The 24,573-nt window shown below is 37.5% G+C and overlaps 1 protein-coding gene across 6 annotated transcripts in view; it reads left to right on the plus strand.

Annotated features, from left to right (window-relative positions):
- The window catches only part of GIGYF2 (GRB10 interacting GYF protein 2), a 129,897-nt gene that overhangs the window by 58,554 nt on the left and 46,770 nt on the right, over positions 1–24,573 (plus strand). For all 6 annotated transcript variants that reach the window (XR_009334062.1, XR_010839252.1, XM_059054378.1 and 3 more), the window contains 6 exons: positions 12,873–13,052; positions 16,465–16,682; positions 16,775–16,937; positions 17,029–17,217; positions 20,450–20,646; positions 21,628–21,787. Coding sequence is in view for 4 of the 6 variants with exons in the window: in XM_059054378.1 (XP_058910361.1) it covers positions 12,873–13,052; positions 16,465–16,682; positions 16,775–16,937; positions 17,029–17,217; positions 20,450–20,646; positions 21,628–21,787 (1,107 nt within the window). In the remaining 2 variants the exon portion in view is untranslated. The remainder of the gene's footprint in view (positions 1–12,872; positions 13,053–16,464; positions 16,683–16,774; positions 16,938–17,028; positions 17,218–20,449; positions 20,647–21,627; positions 21,788–24,573) is intronic.

Below are 24,573 nucleotides of genomic sequence, written 5' to 3' on the forward strand. Positions count from 1 at the left end.
TGCACTGTCCATGGCTTTGACCTTTATTGTTTCTTGCTTCCTGCCTATGTGAAAATGCCCATGATGAAGCTGTACACTAGTGCTGTTCCACTTACGGAACCACTGACTGCGTCTTGTATCATAGTAATTTGTGGGTGGAAAGGTAAATGATTCTTCTTGATTTTCAGCTTGCTTCATTAAGTCCTAAAATTCATTACCTGAGGAGACAGCCTTTGTATACATACTATAGCTAACAAAATTAGTTATTTTCATTTGGGCCTTTTCAGGATTGTAACTTCCTACCTATAGCTTTTGTAGCACTCTTGCTCTAGGCTTTTACAGTTTTTTTTTCTCTTGCAACTAAGTAAATACACACAAAAAACCTGTGAACAGGGCAGTCAAAAGGCTGATATCAAGACAGTGAAGCATTATCCTTTTTATATATAAAACCTTCCTAAATCTTGTTTAGATGGTGTTGGAAAGTGGAGTAGTTGAGAGAGGTAAGATTTCAATCCCCACTTAACAGATTATCCTGAGTAACTCCATTCTTTGCACTCATGTAGTCAGTGTGGTTTAGCATCACGAAGACAGGGTGGGAAATCTAGCTGACCGGGTTCTGGCTCTGTTGGTTACATAGCTGTGTCAGTTTGGGTGAGCTACCCAATCCCCTTGGCCAGGCTTCCTTATATTAAAAAGAGAAAGGAAGAAAAGAGGGAATTAAATACCATGATCCTTTAAAATCCTACATGTTTGTAAACTTACTACCATTTCCCTCCACTGATAACAGGTTTCCTGTGTGATTTTTTTCTGTATAATTTTATATATGCTTGTATGGCATTTAAAACATTAAATTATTGTTGCCCAATGTATGTAGATTTTCTTTCCATCAAATTTAAATGTGTCTGATGGACAGACATTATGTTTATACTATTATATTTCCAGGTTATTTTCATATCTCTAATAGGTACACAAGTGCTTTTTGAATGTGTTTTTCCTAGTCTGTATTTATATGATTCTTGTAAATTGATCCCAGTAGAAAGTAGAATTGGGATGGTTTGCTTGTATCTCTCTATGTGGGCTATAAAATATTTGCCCATTTGTAAACCATTGATGGAAAAAATAGTACTTTATAAAAATGATAGTTTGGATGCTTCGTTGGTCATCAAAATAATGGATTCATTTTACTCATTAGGTTGTAGCACTCAAAATTATGTCTTTTATTGTCATGTTGTAATGTAGTAGTATAGTTCATATTAAACAGTTAAGATATAAGTTATAATAACTACAAATGTTAAATGATTGCAGTATTACTGTGTATTTGTTCACTTCTGGTGTAAACAGTTTAAGACTGTGGAGAGAGTCATAACCATCTCTCCTGCCCTCCATAATTAGGGCAAATAGTGTGAGTTCTAATTCTATTACATAAGCTCAGAGATTCTTTTATATTTTAATTTCTTATTTGTAGAAGCACCGAATTTCAGCAGTAATTTCATGCTTAAAAAGAAATTAGGACACTCATCATTTTTCCTATGGCTTAAAAAAGTAAAAACAAAATGTTTTTTTGGGGGGCGGTCATTTGTTTTTGTTTGCTCATTTTGGGTTTCTTTAATCCCTTCCAAAAGAAAAAGATACATTTTTTTTAAAAACCACTGAATTTTTTCCAGGGTCTTTCTCTTCCCGTTTCTATATTATAATGGAGAATTAGTATACATTTAGTAAAACAATTAAGAAGAAAATTTCCAATAATGCTTTCAAGAGGACTCTTATTCTATTTCCAAAATTTAAGGAAAATGAATAAAGAACCTTAATGTATGACCCTGTAGATAATGTCTTTGTTTTAAAACTCTATTGGCAATATCTAGCTCCATCTCTATTTGTCAGTCAGTTCTTTTCTCTGTTCCCCTTAAGGAAAGAAATAAGATTGAACATTTTCTCATGTACTCACCAGTTCTTTTGCTGGGCCAGCCTTATACACGGGTAGGTCTGGAGGAAGCTTTCAGAGCCTGTCTTTTGGGTGAGGTAATTTTAATCTACAAGTCCAGCTTGTAGGTTCTCTTCTTGGACTGGGTTTACGGTTCACATTGCTCTGTTTATAATGTCGTGGGGGCTGGTTTCAGCTGAAGCTGATGTGATTGGTCACTTAGTCTGCAGGGGGCCAGTTAGCTCTGATCCTGTGGAAAAGAATGCTGGTTTGTTAGGAGGTCTATCTTTACCCATGACAGACCTTAACAACTCTGGAGAAAGCCTCTAGAACTGACTTGGAGAAGGGGTGCATTTTTTCTCTAATCAGGACCGGTCTTTTAGTAAGTTTGCATAATCTTACTTAAGAGTTTATTTAAAAGTTCAAAGGGATAAAATTCCCTGCAAGATTTCCTTTCGGCTGTCTTTCCTTATATAGCATGTTTAAGTGTGAGATATTTCCTTTACTAATCTTTTTTTCCTCCATTTCTTTTGGGAATATTTCCTTGGATAAGGACTTTTAGGTAGAAATTCATGAATTGATTTTACTAGTTTTCTTTTCATATCCCACCTCATCAGAATGACTACCACTAATTCTAGAACTAGTAGTAGAGGTAATTTAGTTACCTGAAATCTGTTTTGCGGGGTCAAGGAGGCAGACTTTTTTATTTTATTTTTTTAAGGCTATGTACAGAAACCTTGAATAAGAATACATTTAATTGTTTGGTTCCTTATACTTATCTTTAAAAAACACACCTGTGTGAAAGAACTGAAGAATTTTCTTAAGTCATGCTTCAGTGATGTTTAAGGGATGTTTCCCTGAGGAGAAGTATGATGACATGCAATAAATATAGTGTTCAGGGTACAGAAACTTTAACTTAACATCTATATAAATAACGTTTAGCTGGAAAATGTCTGTGATCCAGCTTGTAGCAACCTCAAAATGAGCTGTGTGGGATAGCTTTGTATAATGCCTTACGGAGCAGGACTTTTCTCCACCTCCATTAGCTGCTGATTTTAAAACTTTGATCAAATGTCACATGTAAGGGGATCTGAGATACAAAGGCTGCGATTGTTCATAGTAAAATCATGGAAGGCCTGCTGGGAAAATTATTAATCTAGACCAATATAATGCTGCTTAGAAAGTGAAATCCGCCTTTGTAGATTCCTTCTCCTCCCCCCACAATTAAGAAATATATTAATTCCTTCTTTGTTTTATTAATGCCAAACATTTCAATACAAGTTCAGACACAGCACTGCAAACTTTGACCTTCAGAACTAGAGAAGGTAAAAGCATAAAGGAGAGACTTGTGATGGGATGCACCTTCCCTTCATGTTCTGGTAGGAATTATACTTTATATCAATTGCTAGTTTACTGATTGGGGGCGGAAGAGGGAAGACAGAGTAAATATAGTGTAACACTGCTTTTCAGAAAGCAGTACTGAAAGTGTACCTGCCATGTGTCTTGAATGGACATTATAGTAAGCAAGATAGTAAAGGATTTTACCAACATTAGAAGCCTCTTTCCATAATATATTCAAACAGAAATGATTTACAAGATGATTGTCAAGAAAGAAATGTCTCAAGTGAAGAAGTAGTCTGGTTTCTGGATTTCACACTTTGAAAGTCTGCTGTGGTCTGTAAATAGTGATTCCTAATTGCTAACTGAATAGATGTCGTAGACCAGTTCTGGAGTGTCTCCTTAGGAGCATAGCACTCCCATTATAATAGCTGGAGCACATAAATTCATTTCTGTTTGAAGTTGCCCGGTTAGCTGAGATGAAACTAATATTGGCACAGATGATAAACCAACTTCACCCTAAAATACATGGACCCTCCGTCTAAACAGAATTAATGATTTCAGTTGGAGATGGCTCTAAAACATTCTTCTATAAATGAACATACATGCTGCTAGATACCTGTTCATCGATTGATTTATTTTTTATTCCAAATTATAATGATTAAGCAAGATGCCAAGAATCAGATACATTATTCTTTATTAAATTCAATTCTGTATCCCTAAATTGTTTGCTTTTCTTTCTGGCTAAAGCACTCCAGTATATAATCCATAATTGTACCACATTGTACCTGAAAACAACAAAACCTTTAGTTGGCGTGCAATGTCTTGCCTATGTATATACATAATCTCACAATTTTTAACCTTTAGCCATGGTCACCAATGCTCTTTCTTACACAGTGTACTTAGCTTTCTTTTTTTTTTTTTTTTTTTTTTGGTATGCGGGCCTCACTGTTGTGGCCTCTCCTGTTGCGGAGCGCAGGCTCAGTGGCCATGGCTCACGGGCCCAGCCGCTCCGCGGCATGTGGGATCTTCCCGGACCGGGGCACGAACCCGTGTCTCCTGCATCGGCAGATGGATTCTCAACCACTGCGCCACCAGGGAAGCCCTGTACTTACCTTTCTTTAGAAGATGCCTAGTCTCTTTCCAGTTCTGCATTGAAGCCCACTACTGATCATCTTCCCCCAAGATTTCAGGCAGTGTCTGGGTATATACCAGCAGATGACTGAGCATAAAGGTTATAGGAATATGGGGCATATTTAGACCACATGAGGTGCTTTTTCAGAGTCTGATATACAGCAGCCCCTCCAGTCTCTCCCAGCCAGGAGCTGCTGTGTTTTGGGGACCATATTAACCAGTGGAGCAGATTTGTTACCTCCTCAGGGGTTAGGATGGGAGAAAAGTTGCAAATCTCTGGATATAGAATTTAAACTACTCCATCCTAGTTACCCTGAGTTTTGTTTACAACTGGGGGGAAAAGCAAATATCAATACCTGGATGGGATTCCCTTTCACTGTTTTCTCTGGTATTAGAAAATATTTTTAGTGTTAACCAGAGAATATATATCTGAATAGAGAAATACAAAGTTACTTGCTAGAAAAATTTGCACATAAACAAGCTTCAAAGTCTGTCCCATAATTCCACTTTTGCTTTTGGAGTTTGGGCGCTTCTAAGTTCCAAGTTTCACAGCTGTAGATTTTGTTGGCTGAGTGCCTTTTTGCTCCATCTGAAGTTTTCCATAAACACCATTTCTGGCTGTAAGTCAAACATGCACACAGGTGCCCTTTTACTGCTCTTTCTCCTTAGGAAGTCCACTCAGTTACACCAGACTAAAACCAATACTTCATTTTAATTTAATTTTATTTTTAGAAGAATCCTATTTAGACAATACATTCAGGCAGAAACAACAAGTATTTATTGCCATTGGGGAAAGTATTTATATATGTAGTGCAATTGTATTTTAGCACCTTTTATACATCTTGAGGAATTGTTGATGTAAGAATATAAAATGTGTTATACGGGTAGTATAGTTTGCTCATAAGACTATGTCATGTTTGCCATATTGACTAGAAAAAAATATATTTTAAATTTATATTTCTTTACCTTTTAGAGGTCAGAGACATCTTTAAGACCCTGGCAAAAAACCTTAGACCCTTTTCCCTGAAAAATGATAAAAGCATACCAGCGTGATATGTGCTTCCAGTTTAAGGATTCATAGCCCCAAGCTCATTTGTTGACTATAGTTTAGAAATACTTAGTTCAGGCATTAATTTGTAAATTATTTAGTTATGTTTACCTTTAAATCATCTTGTTTACATATTAATCTGTTAAGATTTTTTTTAAAGTCAACTAAAATATTTGGCCACTCAACTTTGTCATATTGCTGATATTATAGAAAGAGGAAGACTTTGATTTTAAGTGCTGAGAAAGGCCACGTGGGTGTGGTGTCCCTCGTTCATTTTAGCCCTGGTCACTTTGGAGTCATGTAATTTTTAGACATTAAAGGAGCTTTAGATATTATCTTCTGAGTTACCCATGAACAACTTTATCATTTATTTTAAGTTGTATCAATAATACACAAATATATTTATTTTTTTAACCCTGTAATGAGTTAACTCATTATAAAGTTTTATTGGCACCCTCACTCCCCACCCAAATTTATATACATAGAAATCTGCTGTAATCATTTAGGTTATAAAGGATTTATTTTAATGTTTTAGAGCAATTCTTGCATACAGTATAATTTATATTGTAAGTTATATTAGTAGTAATTGGAAATGTATATTCTATTAGACTGTGCTTGAAGTCATTTTTTACCCCTCAAAATAATTTTGAGTAAAATTTTTATATTGTTATGTATTAAGTTGATCTTAACATTTTTTTCAGGGGGTACACATTTTGTTATCGTTTATCTGCTGGAAGGTTAACAAATTTAGTTCCATTTAGACATCTTGGCAGTCTCTGTCCCCAAGCTTTTCTATGCATGATATATGTCTATTGCTTTTATAGAGCTCTTTAGACTTAGATCCCAGAACTTCCTTTTTCTACTTTATTTTTGTAGAATTTCTGGCTGCTTCTGATGGGTTTAATTTGTGAGTAAACCCTGGAGTAGGAGTTTGTACATCTATATTCTATTTTTGATTTGGTCACTACTCAGCTGTGTGACGGTGGGAGATCCCCTACAGGTATCCCTTTCCTCACAGGAACAATAAAGATGGTAAGGTTGGAGCTCCCTGCTCCAGTCCAGTCCGGTGGCTGGTCCCAGCACAGAGTGAAGCCCAGGACCCTGTGAAGAAGTCCTTGGCTCTCGCAGTCACTACCCAGGATTAGTTTGTATCTAAGATTTTTTCTGCCCTAAAATTCTTTCATGTTATTATCTGTAAGAAGTTATGTGAATGTAACTTTATCATTCTGACCTCTGACTTCAAAGTTCTTAAAGAAGCTCCTAATTTCTTCAATAAATCTTTATCAGGTATCTAACTGTACCTTGCCTCTTGGTCTGATGGCTCTCCCAGCCTTCCCTGGCTTCTTCCCTCCTTCCTTTCATGCAGGCATTTCCCCTAATAAAATCTTTGGATGTTTTTAAAAAAAAGATGGTAAGGTTGACTCAACCCTTGTGGTTATTACGAGGATTGGATGAGATGTATCAATGCATTTTGTCAACTGTGATGTATCAAGTCATTTGTTTACATGTGTGTCCCTGGACTGTGGACCTGGAGGGTAGGTGCTATGTCTAAGTCTCTTCTTTATTTTCAGTCATATGTCTTTAACTGTATTTGTTCATGGAGAAAGCACTCAATGTGTGCTAGAGGTATAAGTAAACAAACAAGCAAAAAATGATAAAGTAGTACTGTTTCTCTGGGAAAATACTTGGTAGTACTTACTGAAGTTGAATATACCTTATGGCCCAGCAGTTTCACTCCTAGGTAAATATCAACAGAATTGGAAACATATGCTCACCAAATTTCACATCCAAGAATGTTTATAGCAGCGCAGTTTATAATAGCAAAAAACTAGAAACAACCTAAATCAGTAGTAGAGTAATACATTGTGGTCTGTTCATACAATGAGATCCCATACCACAGTGCAAAAGAACAAGCTTCTGTTCTCTGTAACAGCGTGGATGAATTTCCCGTAACGTTCAATGAAAGAAGCCACACAAACTATAGAATGGGAGAAAATATTTGCAAATAAAGCGACTGACGGGGGTTTAATTTCCAAAATACGCAAACAGCTCATACAACTCAATAACAAAAAAACAACTCAATTGAAAAATGGGCAGAAGACCTAAATAGACATTTCTCCAAAGAAGAAATACGAGTGGTCAATAGTACATGAAAAGATGCTTGATGTCTCTTAATTATTAGAGAAATGCAAATCAAAACTGCAACGAGGTACCACCTCACACCAGTCAGAATGGCCATCAATAAAAACTGTACAAATAACAGGGAATTCCCTGGTGGTCCAGTGGTTAGGATTCCCAGCATTCACTGCCGAGGGCCTGGGTTCAGTCCCTGGTTGGGGAACTAAGATCCCGCTAACCATGAGGTGCCGCCAGGGAAAAACAAAAACAAAAACAACCTCTACAAATAACAAATGCTGGAGAGGATGTAAGGGAAAAGGGAACCCTCCCACACTGTTGGTGGGAATGTAAGTTGGTACAGCCACTATGGAAAACAATAGGGAGGTTCCTCAGAAGACTAAAAATAGAATTATCATATGATCTAGCAATTCTACTCCTGGGCATATACCCAGACAAAACTCTAGTTCAAAAAGATACACGCACCTCCGTGTTCATAGCAGCACTGTTCACAATAGCCAAGACATGGAAGCAACAGATAAATGGATAAAAAAGATGTGGTACATATATACAATGGAATACTACTCAGCCGTGAAAAGGAATGAAGTAATGCCATTTGCAGCAACATGGATGCAACTAGAGATTATCGTACTAAGTAAGTCAGAAAGAGAAAGACAAATACCATATGATATCACTTATATGGGGAATGTAAAATATGACACAAATGAACCTTTCTATGAAACAGAATCATGGACATAGAGAACAGACTTGTGGTTACCAAGGGAGAGGGGGTTGGGGGAGGGGTGGAGTGGGAGGTTGGGATTAGCAGATGTAAGCTTTTATATATAGAATGGGTAAACAATAGGTCCTACTGTACAGCACAGAGAACTATATTCAATACTCTGATAAACCATAATGGAAAAGAATATTTTAAAAAGGACATGTATATATGTATAACTGAATCACTTTGATGTACAGCAGAAATTAACACAGCATCATTAATTAAACAACTATACTTCAATTTTTAAAAAGCCATACTTAAACTAATATTCCATTTATATAAAAAAGGTCAAAAATAGGCAAAACTAATCTTTGGAGATAGAAGGCAGGATAGCGTTTACCTTGGTAAGGGCCCATTGGGAGGACATGAAGATTTTTGAGAGGTCGTGATAATTTTTTTTTTTTAAATCTTAGTCGTTAGGTGGATATATATTGCTTTGTGAAAACTCTGAATTGTACATTTATGATTTGTGTGCTTCTTGATATGAGTGTTATACTTCAATTATAAGTTTTCATTCATTCATTCATTTATTTTTGGCTGCATTGGGTCTTCGTTGCTGCACGCGAGCTTTCTCCTGTTGTGGCGAGCGGGTGCTACTCTGTTGCCATGCGCGGACTTCTCATTGCGGTGGCTTCTCTTGTTGCGGAGCATGGGCTCCAGGCGCGGGCTTCAGTAGTTGTGGCTCATGAGCTCTAGAGCGCAGGCTCAGTAGTTGTGGTGCATGGGCTTAGTTGCTCTGTGGCATGTGGGGTCTTCCCGGACCAGGGCTCGAACCCGTGTCCCCTGCATTGACAGGCAGATTCTTAACCACTGCACCACCAGGGAAGTCCAATAGTAAGTTTTCTTAAAGATAGGGGGAGGAGATGAGTATGGTACATTTAAAAGTTCTTGAATCCTTTTCATCCATCTCTTATTAAAATGACCGTGATGCCTGAACACAAAACTTTCTTTACCTTGCACTTACATGTGGGATATGTTTGGCATGTCAGAATTATATTATTCTGGTTTTCCTTGGTTTACTGGAGAAGTTGTCACCCAGATCTTTCTGTTTCAGTTATTTGTTATGCAACATTTGATATATCAAAAAATATATTGCAGTTTTTAAGAATTATTTTGTAGAAACAAGCACTTGGTAACAAGATCTGAACTCCTTTGTTATAGAATTTTTGAACTGGAATTGGCTAGTGTTTGTGTAAATTCAGATGGCTGCCTCAGTAACACACACACACACACACACCGTCTTTCATATTAGGAATGGGATCTTCTTTAGTCAGGGTGTACAGATGAGAATTGGAGACAATTTAAAATCAGGTCTATGACTCCACGATCTTCATTCTTTCTTTAGTATTGTGCTCCTCTATATCTTCAAAATTTCTGTCAGAAATCCTTCTTGGAACAAAGAATGGCATAAATAGTCATTTAAACTTTATGAGGTGCAGATTTTCCAACAGGTTGAGAATTATGAGTTTGCAGTAAGCAGAAAAGCCAGATTTTTTTCTTCCTTTAGTTTCCCTATTTTTACCCTATCCTGTCCTTTATATTTTTCTTATTCCTAGGTACCAATATGAAAAGTATACGTAGGACTTGACAGTTATGAAGGTTATAGAAACTGCTAGTTTAGAAAAAAATGCAGACAAATTATTCACATAAAGGGAAATAAAGTCAGCAAACAATATGAAAAATCTTTGATGTGAAAAATTCATATTCGAGCCACATTAGTATACCATTTTACAACCATTAAAGTAGAAAAGCTTCAAAAGGATAGCAGCACTTAGTTTTGATAATCTAAAATGGTCTGGTGGTCTTACCTACCCTTTTCTTGAGGACGAGAGAAAGATATGTCAATGTATGAAGTCTGTCATTTGACCTAGTAATTTTACTCTTTGAAGTTTTTTTCAGAAGAAGTAGTTCAGAAAAACAAAACACATATGCACACTGATATTTCTTCCTTGTTGTCTAGTTCTCAGAAAGTTAGTTATGATGTAAATGTCCGGTGGGGAATAATCTACTAGATAGTTCAACAGCTGCAAGGTATACCTGCTGTGTATCCATTTATATTATCAGTAAGATGTATAATCACAGAGAAGTATTTGCTATTTAGATTACAAAATAGTGGGTACACTGACTGAAACTACATTTTAAAGATGTTATGTAAAAGCTAACCACAGATACGTAGAGTTCTATCTCTGTGGTTGAGGAATTACTGGTATTTTTACTTTTAATATCTTTAATTTTTTGCGACTTGTCATCTGTTAGAAAAAACTGTAATGACCAGTTTTTGATGTGTTTAAGCATTTTGCCATTAGTGGGTTTCCTTTGCTTATTTTGGTACGTTCATTACTTCTCAAAGACGTAGTGTAAAAGTAGATGAAAGTGTGTGTTTTGACCAGCTCATCCATCAGGCGGTTGTATTCTCATTATGCCTGGCACATATTGCTTGTGACTGAATGATTTACATGTGTTTAAAGTCATTTCCCAGCACTTATCAATTTATATGCATTAGGGATTTCTTTGTTTTAAATTTTTCTTCTGTGAGTATAGCTATATTTTTCATCAAGTCATATAATGGATGTGGGCTTTGTAAAATGTCTCATCCCTTCTTATTCTGAGCAAGAGAACCTGGAATGTCTTCTGACCCTTCTAACCCAAGGGCAGACATGGAATATATATATACTTGAATTCATAAAACTTGGCATTTAGTGCAGTATGCAATAAATATTTGTTAAATGAGTCAGAAGGTTAAGATTTGAATTCTGTGTCATTTAAATAGTGGTGTGTGATTTTGGACAATTCTCCTGGGTTATCTTTTTGAGCCTCAATATTCTCAGCTGTAAAATGGGGAAAATAATCTCTAATACTGAGTATTATTATGAAGATTAAATCAGTTAAGTGAGTGTTTTTATTAACTGTGGCCATGTAACAAGTTACCCCAAAACTTAGTGGCCGAAAGCAGCAAACATTTATTTTCTCAGTTTCTGTGGGCCAGGATGGAGCAGCTTAGCTAGGTGGTTCTGGCCTGGGTCTCTCATGTGGCTGCAGTCATCTCAGGGCTCATCTGGGGTTGGATCCGCTTCCAAGCTCACTCACGAGGCTGTTGCCAGCCTCAGTTCCTTGCCATGCGGGCTTCTCCACAGGGCTGCCTCACAACAGGGCTGCTGGATTCCCTCAGAGAGAACGTCCAAGATGGAAGTTTTTAACTTAGTATCAGAAGCGACATCTCATCACTTCTGCTGGATTCTGTTAGGAGCAAGTCAGTAATAAGTCCAGCCCACACTTAAGGTGAGGTAATTACACAGAGGCCAGAAGTCAGGGATTGTTGAGGGCTATCTTAAAGGCTGCCTGTCATAATAAGGGTATTTTGCCCAGCAAATAATTGTACCCCCCCCCCCCATTCTAAGATTATTCTGTAATAGAATAATATCTTGTAACAACCTAATAACTGTTTGGGTGAACAGGATATGGAAGCATAATACATGTGAAGTTGACTATAAGAGGATGACCAGAAATTAGAATTTCCTCATTTTCAAATGTACAATTTTTTTTCACTTTTAATATGGTTTAATGAAAAGAATTGAGGTTTTTACTGTGAGAATTTGTATATTTTATTGTTATAAACTGAAGACATCAATGTATGTTTTGGATATTCAACAACATACTTTAATGTGAGATTTTGGGTAATTTGTTGTGAATTGTAAGTGGTAGCACATGTGGTATGGTGACTGAAGAATTTGCACAGTTCAGAATTCTCTTGTCCTTTGAAACCAACTTAGTTTACTTGGTATAACCGGCTCTCTTTCACTGTTAATGTAGCTCTTGAGTTGCATCAGGTTAGACATAGCTTAGCTTTGAATTCTGTTCTAGAGCAATTCATTGTACGCCTGTAGTGGACTAGGTGCTAGAGTAAAGGAAAAGTCGAGTGCCTCCACTCTCTGGTTTTGAGCTTACAATCTGTTTCGGAATAAAAGAGAGGTTGAAGTTTACAGATATCCTACTTGGACAGAATCACCAGTACAAGTTGATTAAATAAATTAAGTTGATTTAGTAAATCATATAGTTAAAAATATTGTATGACTTAAAAACTGAAAAAAAGAAGTATATGCTGGTAAGGAAGGACTGCCAAGTGAAAACAGCAAGGGTACAAAACAACATATGTAACCGCCTGAGGGTAGTGTTATGTGAGTGTGAATGAGAGATCTGTATATATATGCATAAGTATAGCCATGGTCAGTGTTTGGAAGGCTTTATAAGAAACTGTTGATGGTGGTTACTTCTGGGGAGCAAGACTGGGGGGCTCTTGTGTAGTGGGAAGGTTGATTCACTTTGCATTGCATGGCCTTTTAAAAAATGCGCATATTATTTTGTTTAAAAAAATAATTTCCCAGTCTTAGAACATTCAGCTTTGAGAAATGTGTCTAATAATATACACATATATCCACAGTTATTTATACTGCCTGAACGTTGAAATGGACACATTTGCAGAAAAGCTTGATTTGAGCAATCAAGTCTGTTCAAAATCCTTGCTGGCTGAGGCTTATGTTGACTCATTTTCTTTACAGGGAGACCAAATTTTGAGGAAGGTGGGCCAACATCAGTGGGAAGAAAGCATGAATTTATACGATCAGAAAGTGAAAATTGGCGTATTTTTAGAGAGGAACAGAATGGAGAAGATGAAGATGGAGGTTGGCGACTAGCTGGATCAAGGAGGGATGGAGAGAGGTGGCGGCCTCACAGTCCTGGTAAGAATTCTGCTGAGTAAAAGCACACAGGGGCCGAAATAGTGAGGATTCGGTGGGAATTGTTAGGGATAAAGTGGAAAACATAAACCGGCAAAGAAAAACAAGAGGGGTCATGTTTATGTTGTCACACTCAGTCTTGCTTCCACAAAAATTTTTAATGTAAAATATTCCCCACATCTGTTTAGTTGATTAAAGTCACTTTTATTTTTCTGGGGCAGTGTGGTTTAATGGGAAGCACCTGCCCTTAACTGCAAAAATGAGAGAGGGTTTCATTCAGTTTTCCTAAATTTTTGAATCTTTTTTCAGCATGCGTTTTTCTTAGATGATAATTATATGCTTACTTAGGAATATGGGCTCCCCCTAAAATGAGTTTTTTTTCCTGCATAAGAGAAGATTTATTCTTTTTTTCTCTTCTTGTCCTAAAAATGTGATTTCTGCTCATTTGAAGAATAAACCTTAAACCCAGGTTAAAAACATAATCACAAGTTTATTCTTTTGTCCCTCTAACTTTAAAAAGAAGAGAGAGAATAGTTGTGATTAGTGGTTTTATAAGTTCTTCTGTTTGTCTCTTAAGAATGCTTCAAACTGTCCTTCCCCGACATTAGATATGCTGGTAATTGAAGACACTGGTGCTTTGTGTCAAAGATCGTTCCCTGCCCAAGTGTTGATTCTATGCCTCATGATCGTCAGATGCCACTGTAGTTTGAATCTTGGGGTCGTGCAGAACTGAAGCATACAAAGAGTGTGTACATGTCTTTTGAATATGACATGCATAACATTGTTTTATCTATTGGCTGTATGCCAAGGAAGCTTACTTTAATAGAGGAAGTTATAATAATAATGTAAACTGTTTTTATTTATTTTTAAAAATCAAGTTATTAACAAACCATTAGTCTCGGTCTGAGTTAACATTATAACAGGCATTCAGGGTGCTTTATGGCGTTGTGGGTATGTAGAAACTTAGTGAAGTTATTAATCTTTGGCTAGAGTTATAATGCTTTGACCCCAGCTCCTCATTGGCTGCCTCTTGGGCGAGTTTCCTGTCATTAGTGGGCATTGTTTGCCTCACAGTTATTTAGGCATTTCTCATCAGTCTGTGTCACGGGCAGCCAACTGTTACAGTTCTCTTCAAGGCATCATGGCATTTTGTGCTGAGCTTGCCTGTAAGAAGAAGGGTTTGTAGACTATGTTCCTAACAAGCATTCACTGAAAGAATGGACAGGATCTGGACTGAGCAAGAAGAAAAATTCCAGCTGATCAAAAACAAACAAGGTGAATGTTTTGGAAGATGAACAGTGTTTCTGAGCCCAAACGTCTGTTGTTGATTCTATTAAAGCGAGTTAAAAGTAAAACTTTAGTGTTATATGCTACCACTTACGCTCCTCACCCAAGAGCTTAGATTTTGGATATATATAGCCCTTTTTTTCCCCCCATCTTTTCTAAATTTTTCTCTCCAGTATTTGACTTTTCATGTCAGTTTTGTCATCAGCTTGACAATTTTCCAAATTTTTTATCCATATATTTTTAAAAGACAGTTTGGGGGACATAAAGATGCATGGGGGCTGAAAAAACACTGTAAATAGGCATTTAAAAAACTACCATCTACTTTTTCAACCCAGCATATTAAAAATAAGTCTGATTAGTTGTTATCAGTTACTCTTAACATTTTAGTTAATCCTTTATTAGGCTTTGATTAAAATTTTAAATATCATGATTTTGACTTATGAAAATTATATCAAACTTTTAGTTCTGATATAAGGTCTGTAAAGCAGTGGTCAGTCTTAATAAGCTAGAGATGTGCCTTATCTGCTACATTTAGTTTCGTGAATAAAATTTTATTAACTATTTAAGACAACAAAAAAATTATGGTATATAGTTTTATTAAAGTGTGGCTCACAGCTGGATGTGTATGGAGTTGGGAGCATTAAGGACAGCTAAGCATCCACTCTGGGAGGTGAACTTAGGAAACTTAGTTAAGAAGGAAGAATTAGCCACATGCCTAGAAGGATAGATTCCTATCACAGAGCATACTTAGAAATGAGAGTAGCAGACAGAGTGCTCTGGAATTCAGCTTTTGATCATGAGCACTTCTTTGGGATAATGACTCTAGGTTAACATTTAGGCAATCTGGGTATAAAATTCCTTCATTTTCATAGAAGATAGTAAATTGTGTTTTGTTGTGGTAAGTAAAGTGTGGGAAGTGGGAGAATAATGTTTTCTTACCTTTTTGTAAGTGGCTTATAAGATGCTACCTGTATTTGGTGTTTTAACATTTTGCCCTTTGGTTTTCAGTTTGATTTTTAGATTGCTGGTTTTAGCAAATTGGGCCTCAGTAGTGTAGTAACATTTAACTTTGACCTCATTTCTTTTGCTGTCTCCCACAGAGAAAACAGTCAAAGATACAGGTTAAAACATGTGCCTCTTCTTAAGACTCTCTTAGGCTCAGGTTTGTCAGATTTTAACAAGAACCACCACCACCCCCCCCCCCTTTTTTTTTAGAGAAAATACCTTAACTTGTAGCTTTTGGTCTTAGGCATTCGTTTTTTGTTGGAAAGTAGATGTGCTACATAATATGCAAGGGTGGATTTAGGAATGTCCCTGGGGGTATTAAATTAAAACTCCCTAGGGAGAGTTAAGAGATGAGAGAAAAGGGAAAGGAGAGTAAGCATGTTATTGTGGGAAAAGCAGTAGAGGATGCAGAATTGGATTCTAGTTCTCCTTTTCATTCTGCACGTTACTTCTGCTGTCAGAGGTTTGGCTTCTTAAACTATAAAACTAGGATAGTGGGCCAAATATGACATGTCAGTGCTATAAAATTCCATGACTTTTTTGGGGAATAAGAATTACAAATGGGATCCTAGCGCTGGTAAGTGGACATGATGAGTTTGATATTATGAATTGACATAATATCATAGTATCCTGGATATTATTATATTATCAAGGGAGCTGGTCTTATCCATAAAGAATGATATTTTCATCAGAAGAAAGAAAATACTTGCCAAAGGGAAGGCATGGACCTCAGTATGGAAAGATATCCAGTGCTGTAAGTCTGGGCTAGGAGTGGGCCACGGGAATGGCCTATCAGCATTTCAGTCAGGTATCTAGAGCTTATTAAAAGTATGTACTTTGAAGAACTGTCTTTTAAAAGTGATTTGTTTTAAATTTATCTTTAAGAGCTTTAGAGTATGTTGTGTGACTCAGTAGTTAAAGAAGATAACTATTGTCACTTAGTGATGGTGTATCGTATACAATACTGAGCTTTGTTTCATTTGCCTAATTTTCTCTTTAGTAGATTGATCCATTTGAATTTACCATCAGTTGTAGTTTTCTCCTTTGTTTCCTGTCTATGGTTTTCTTTCTCAAATACTGTCATAAAACTTTGCTAAGGTTTGTGTCCTCCTCTTCATCCCAGATGGCCCTCGTTCTGCAGGCTGGCGGGAACACATGGAACGACGGCGAAGGTTTGAGTTCGATTTTCGAGATCGGGATGATGAACGGGGTTACCGAAGGGTGCGCTCCGGCAGTGGAAGCATAGATGATGACAGGGATAGCTTGCCTGAATGGTGCTTAGAGGATGCTGAAGAAGAAATGGGCACATTTGACTCATCTGGAGCATTCCTGTCTCTAAAGGTAAGAAATTTGTTTTAAATATTATGACACGTACTGACCTTCTTCCAAATCCAAATATGCTGTTAATCTTTGGCTTAATTTTCTTGCTACAGAAAGTACAGAAAGAGCCTATCCCAGAAGAGCAGGAGATGGACTTCCGGCCTGTAGAAGAAGGGGAGGAATGCTCTGATTCTGAAGGTAGCCATAATGAAGAAGCCAAAGAACCCGATAAGACAAATAAGAAGGAAGGAGAAAAGACAGACAGAGTAGGAGTTGGTAAGGCTCATTTTTGTCCTTTACTTTAAAAAAAAAAAAATCAAACTAAAAGTTTCCTAAGTTGTTAATTTAAGATTACGTCATGTTACAGAAGCTAGTGAGGAAACCCCCCAAACCTCCACCTCATCTGCTAGACCAGGCACTCCTTCAGACCATCAGCCTCAGGAGGCACCGCAGTTTGAGAGGAAAGAGGAACCCAAAACTGAGCAGATGGAAAAAGCTGAAGAAGAGAGTCGGACAGAAAATAGTCTATCAACCAAAGTACCCAGCAGGGGGGACGGTATGTATTTATGAGAGGCAACAAGCCAAACTTGGATTTTGCTGTGGCCAGTGATCACCGATAAGAGAGGCTTCTGTTTATGCCTCTTTGAACTGCTTCTAGTGGTAAATTATTGGAATAGATTATTTTACCAGTAAACCTTCTCAAATACTGATTCCCCTGTGTATCTATCTCAGAATTCATCAAAACAGAATTAGAAGCAGCAAAGTAGTATCATTTCCTAGGGTGCTATGATATAGCCACCCTGGTATCAGTCAAGCAAACTGAGTTTGGGATCATCTGTGGTAGTTTGATTCCCATATCAGGTTCCTTTTATGTAATGGCTGTATGAGCAAGCATCCAGATGACACACCAGAATGCCGTTGTTTCAAAAGAGGCCAAGATGAATCTGTGCAAGTCCATCACCTTTCCTGGAGAATAAGATTAAAGTGTATCTTCTTCTCCAATGTCATTATATTGATTTTAAGTTGCTCGTATACCTTAGTAGGTAATATTAATGTTCATTCCCATGTTTCTTCCTGGACATAAAATGACAGTATATAATGCCTGATATTGAAAGGTGACAGTATATAATGCCTGATATTGACAGTATATAATGCCTGATATTGAATAAAAATTCACACCCTTTAACATGGCCTAAGAGACCTTGCATGACCTGGCATCTGCCTCCCTCCATGCAGTTTCAGCACCAACTCTCTCTACTTTGTACTCTATTCACCAGCTTCACAGCCTGTTAGGTCCTGAAATGTGCCTTGTTCTCTTGCCTTTGTGCCTTAGCATATGCTGTTCTCTGTGCCTGAAACTCTCCCACCCCAAGTTCCCAAGTGTCTTCTTAAACAACCAGCACTGTTTCTAACATAGCAATACAATATTATAAAGATCTGTTTATTCTCTTTTTTGCCCAATAAATACTATTTTGATAGCTTGAACCAAGGATTTTTTGTTTTTCAGTTTTTTATGTCTATCATAAAGCTGAATGAATGACTTCAGCAAGTATTTGAATCTCTACTATATATGCAAGGCACCATGGGACTTTGTACATTTTGAGACCTCTTTCATTTTTCAGTTATGATGTCTCCCCCCCAAATTACCTGTGGTTCATACTCTTAAATGAACATGCCTGGGGCCTTACTCCAGGAGATTTTAGGGTGGGGTCTAGACATGTATATTTTGGGAAAGCTGCATAGATGGCATTGAAGATTGAAATTCTGGATTTATAGTCTCTGGGGGAAATAAAGCATGTGTATATCAATAACCTAGGACAAAAAGTAATGATAGGAATTCATGATTGGCAGACTCCTGGAATGCTTCAGGAAGCAAGTGTCTTTGAGCTTTTCTTGGAATAATAAGTAGAATTTGGAGGTAGGTGTAGCTGGATGAATTAGGAGAGGGCATTCCAGTACTAGGCAGCAGTGAAAGCTACAGTGAGGAAGTAGGACTGATCCAGGTATGGGCAGGGAATCAACTCCTGTTTTTATTTACATGAATTTGGAGGTGTGAAAAGGAGGCTTGTGGGAAACACAGTTGGAACATATATTTGACAGCTCTCTGTGTAGGGTAGGTTGTGATGACAGATGGGCTGCTCTGTGACCTATTGGTGTTCTGAGCGGTCACTGTGATGTAGGCAGAGCACTTGTAAAGGGAGGTAGTGGCAGATGAGATTTCAAAGTAGAAATTGGCAGAACATAGTTACTGTTGTATATCAGGGCAAAGAAGAGGGAAGAGTCAAAGATGAGTGAGGTGCCTGAGAGGATTATGGTGTCCTTAACAGAAAGAGTGGAAGTTGAGCACATTTGGGAAGGGAGAGAACAAGTTCAGTTACGAATATCGAGTCCGAGGTGTTGATGAGAAATTAGATAGAGATGGTGAGAGAGGAGTTGTAAGTGAGGGGACTGTAGCTCACTGGGAAGAGTTTAGGGCCACAGAGAGAATGAAAATTTAAAAGATTACACTTGTTAAGGGTGAGAGGAATTGGACTGAGAATAGAACATGGATAATTCCTATTTTTAGAGGGTAGATAGAGAAGCTAGAGAAAAATCTTGAGAGGCAAGAATAGAGTGCAGGAAAATGAAGGAAGGAGAATGTTCCAGTTTAGAATTGGGAAGATAATGTCAGACTAAGGTTAGGTGATGGGGACTAGGAAGAGCTATTGGATTTGGGGACTTCGGGTCACTGCTTATCTTTGGGAGAGAAGCTTTTCTGGGGGCTTGGGAGTGGAAGTCACGTTGTAGCAGTGTGGGTGGTGGTGAAGTAGAGACAGGTTGTATAGACTGTCCTATTAAGTTTGGCAAAGAAAGGATAGAGTGAGAGGAACAGGAATTTGCAGAAGTTATCTAGTTGAACAAACAAGGTTTCAAAGGGAAAACTGCAACTGTATCTAATTACTTCCATCCCCCTTTCCTTCTTAAGAACCTGCATACTGAGAGGTTAGAAATAGGAACCAAGGCACAACCTCTTTTGCAGTCTTTATTCTTATTTCAAAGAACCTCCGGCACTGTACAGGTAGACTCCGAGAGCTTTTTGTTATCCTACAAAATGTGTTGCATTGAATTATGTTAATAATAACTAGAAATAGGTACTTATTCAAAATAACTGCAGATATTTTTAATAAAGGTTTTTATGCTGAGATGTGGCATCTTCGAGGACATTTGCAGTGCTGTTTAAATTGTCTTTACTATTCAGAGACATGATGTAAGGAAGAGATTGGACTGATTCTGTTTGTTTTCAGGAGGTAGACCTATAACTACTGGGTAGATGATCTAGTGATACAGGTTGGCACTGTAAAAGGCCTTTCTGGATACTTTTTTTTTTTTTTTTTTTTTTTGCGGTATGCGGGACTCTCACTGTTGTGGCCTCTCCCGTTGCGGAGCACAGGCTCCGGACACGCAGGCTCAGTGGCCATGGCTCACGGGCCCAGCCGCTCCGCGGCACGTGGGATCCTCCCGGACCGGGGCACGAACCCGTGTCCCCTGCATCGGCAGACGGACTCTCAACCACCGCGCCACCAGGGAAGCCCTGGATACCTTTTAATCTTATTTGTTCTCATCCTATGCAGGTAATTCTGTCATTCTAGGGAGGAATACTACACTTCTCCATAAGTAGCAGCAGTGTTCATGACACGGTTCACATATCTATTGAGCCCATTTAGTAAGCTGTCCAACTTGATAGTTATTTTTCATAAGAGTCTCTATATTTTAAAGGATTTTTATCTGTCTACATTTTTTCCCTCTAGAAATGGTTCCTGGTGTCCAGCAGCCCCTGTCACAGATTCCTTCAGATACAGCCTCTCCTCTCCTCATCCTTCCACCTCCTGTTCCCAATCCTAGTCCTGCCCTCCGGCCAGTTGAAACACCAGTCGTAGGTGCTCCTGGTATGGGCAGTGTTTCCACAGAGCCAGATGATGAAGAGGGTCTCAAACATTTGGAGCAGGTACAAATTGCGTAATCCTTTTTTTTTCCCCTCTCGAACTGCCATAAACATTGAAAAGCATTAAATGAAAATTCAAAAATGGAACTTTTGTGCACTAGGTTTTGTTTACTGAAAAAGTTGTTTATATGTCTAGTATTTATTTTTATGAGTAGTTGTCTTTCAAATCATTTCATGCTTTTAAGTTTCTGCTGTGTAGAGTCATTATATCAGGTTATTTTTTGCTCTTCTGAGGTTGCCCTTAGCTGTTTGCTTTTCTTTTTCCTTTTTGGAAATTAATGGAATGCCAAAAATGGCGAATACAAGGCAGCTGTGGATAGGCACTGTGTCTTCTAGTTTTTGCCTGAAGTGTAACAGGGAAAATAGTTAAACTCTCAGGATATTACCATCGTATTCATGTCTCTAGAGTTCCCTAAGATTTTATATACTATTGTTTATATGTAAAGTAAATGATAATTTGCTTTCTACAAAAGAAATTCTCTTTTCTTCAGGGTGGAGTGGTTGGTGGCAGGAAATGTTGAAGAAAGGAAGAAAGGGGACAGTGTCTTAGTAAAACTTGTAAAAGATTTTATTTGTAATTGTTTTAATTGAACCTTTTGATCTGTTAATGCTCATGTTTTTAATAGGTTTAGTTTGTATAACTTAGGATTGTTTGTTTAAATGGCACTCTTAAAGTGTGTTGATTAGAAGCTTGGGCTTTGATCCATACCAGCTTGTGTTTCAGTCTCATTTGGGTTTGCTTAATAATTTTGAGACCTTGAGCAAGACTTGACACCCTCTGAGCCTTAGTTTTCTCCCTCTGTAAAATGGGGGTAGTACCTATTTCATGGCATGTTGGATGAATTAAAGTGTTGCCTGCTGCGTTATTTGTACAATGCCTCTCTCAGATCAAGTAGTCCAAAAAAAGGCAGACAATTTTTATATGTACAAGTATTAATTTAGGATCATTTGTTTCCACAGTTCATTTTTTAATTTTTCCCTTAGCAAGCTGAGAAGATGGTGGCTTATCTACAAGACAGTGCACTAGATGATGAGAGACTGGCATCAAAATTGCAAGAGCACAGAGCTAAGGGAGTCTCAATTCCATTGATGCATGAAGCAATGCAGAAGTGGTATTACAAAGATCCTCAGGGAGAAATTCAAGGTAGGTTGTTCCATTCTACTTTATGTACAGAAGTATGCCATTACCTCCAGATTCTGTAGGATAGTAATTATTTAACATTAATTTGCATACTAGTAGAACAAAAGTCAGTGCCACCAGCTTTCTTCATATATAGAAGGCTTGTTTATAGGTTCCCTCCATCGTACTTTATAGTTTCAGTGATGAGAGGGAATCTAGTGAAAACAATTTGAATACAAGGCAGAATGTGATGACTAATATGATAGGGTTGTAAACAGTATGCTTAAGACACCCTCATTTCTGGCATGCCAGGTATTAACTAGGCAGTTGAGTTTCGTACTTTCACTGTATTTCAGTCTCCCTACCATAAAAAAAGATGATGGCAGACATCTTGGAAAACCTTGGTTGAATGTTTCCCTGAAGTGGAGTTGATATCATAAATGATGAAGAACTATTTAAAATATCTGAAAAAAGAGTACCGTATTATAAACTAATTGCTTAAAATATGTGTATGGTGCATAAGTTAGATTAGAATGGGGAAAGAATGCTGTGAAGGACATTGGTTGATTTTTCATTTCTGCTTTTGAAGTTTTTGCTTATAACCTGAAATTGGTTGTTCACTGTATTAGTGTCAGTTTCATGATAATGTTTTACCAAGTACAGCCTGTGACCTCTCTCTAACATCATTATTCCCTTTCTATCCTCGTTCTCCCTACCGTGCTTTATTCTTCTTCATAGCATCTGTCACTACCTGGCACTGTATATATTTGTTCATGATCTCTTTACATGCCTGTAGAATCTGTTGTAATTAAAACATATACAGGTGTGTGTTTTAATTTACTCTGAGATAATTATCGCTTCACAAGCAGTTGTAAGAAATAATATAGAGATTCCATGTACCCTTTACCCAGTTTCCCCCAGTGGTAACTTCTGACAAAACTGTAGAACAATATCACATCCAGGATATTTTTTGTTGTTGTTGTTGTTTTTTTTAAATTTTATTTATGTTTGGCTGTGTTGGGTTCCCATTGCTGCACGCGGGCCCTCTCAATGCGGTGGCTTCTTGTGTTGTGGAACACGGGCTCTAGGCGTGCAGGCTCAGTTGTTGTGGCACATGGGCTTAGTTGCTCTGCGGCATGTGGGATCTTCCTGGACTAGGGCTTGAACCCGTGTTGCCTGCATTGGCAGGTGGATTCTTAACCACTGTGGCACCAGGGAAGCCCCCTCTATATCATTTTGAAGAGAATTGACATCTTTACCATGTTGAGTCTTCCCATCCATGAACATAGTATGTCTCTCAGTTTATTTAGATCTTTGATTTCTTTCATTAGCACTGTGTGGTTTTCAACATAGATTCTATACATGTTTTGTTGAATGTATACCTAAGTATATGATTTTTTTGAGCAATTGTATATTTTATATTTCAGTATCTGTTCACTGCTACTGAATAGAATTGAGTTTTAGATGTTTGTCTGTTCTGTGACATTGCTGAGCTCGCTTATTAGTTCTAGAGTTTTTTCATTAGAGTCCATAGGCTTTTCTATGTAGACATTATTATTGTCATCTGCAAATAGGGACAGTTTTCTTTTTTCATTTCCAATATGTATACCTCTTATTTCCTTTTGTTGCCTTACTGTATGTTCCAACATTGTGTTGAATAAGAGGGGTGAGAGCTGACATACTTGCTTTGTTTATCCTACTTTCCTATCTTAGGGGGAACTTTAATAATAATTAAGTGGTAATGTTAGCTGTTGAGTTTTTGTAGGTACTGTTTATCAAGTTAAGGAAGTAACCTTTATTTTGAGAGCTTTTACCATGATCAGATATTGGATTTTGTCAAATGCCTTTTCAGCATCTGTTGATATGATCATGTGATTTTTCTTTAACCAGTTAAATATGGTAGATTACATTGACTGGTTTTTGAATTTTGAACCAGATTTGCATCCTTGGAATAAACTCCATTTGGTCATGCTGTGTAATTCTTTTTATATATTGCTGAATCTTACTCAGTAATATATTGTTAAGGATTTTTGTGTCTCTTTTCCTAAAGGATATTTTGTAGTTTTTTGGGGTTTTTTTTTTTTTTTTTGGTATTCTCATTGTCTGGTTTTGGTATCAGGGTAATATTAGCTTCATAAAATGAACTGTCAATTATTTCCTCCCCTTCTATTTTATGGAAAAGATTGTTTAGAATTGGTGTTGAGTGTATGTGTGTGTGTGTGTGTGTGTGTGTGTGTGTGTGTGTGTGTGTGTGGTTTTTTAAAATAGTTTGTACCTCTTACCTACCCCTGTATTGCCCCTCTCGCCTTCCCTCTTCCCACTGGTAACCACTAATTTGTTCTCTGTGTCTGTGAGTCTGTTTCTTTATGATTATATTTACTAGTTGTATTTTTTAGATTCCACATGTAAGCGATATCATACAGTATTTGTCTTTCCTTGATTTATTTCACCAGTCTGTCCACATTGTTGCAAATGGCAAAATTTCATTCTTTTTTTTATGACTGAGTAGCATTCCATTATATATGTATATACCACATTGTCTTTATCCATTTATTCTAAGTGTTGATGGACACTTAGGTTGCTTCCATATCTTGGCAATTGTACATAATGCTTCTGTAAACATAGGGGAGCGTGTTTCAAATTAGTGTTTTTGTGTTTGTTTTGTTTTTTTGATGTATATACCCAGGAATGGAATTGCTAGGTTACATGGTAGTTCTATTTTTAGTTTGTTTTTTTTTTTTTTGCGGTACGCGGGCCTCTCAACTGTTGTGGCCTCTCCCGTTGCCGAGCACAGACTCTGGACGTGCAGG

The sequence above is a fragment of the Kogia breviceps genome, chromosome 2 (assembly GCF_026419965.1).
Source record: "Kogia breviceps isolate mKogBre1 chromosome 2, mKogBre1 haplotype 1, whole genome shotgun sequence".
Taxonomy (NCBI): Eukaryota; Metazoa; Chordata; class Mammalia; order Artiodactyla; family Physeteridae; genus Kogia; species Kogia breviceps.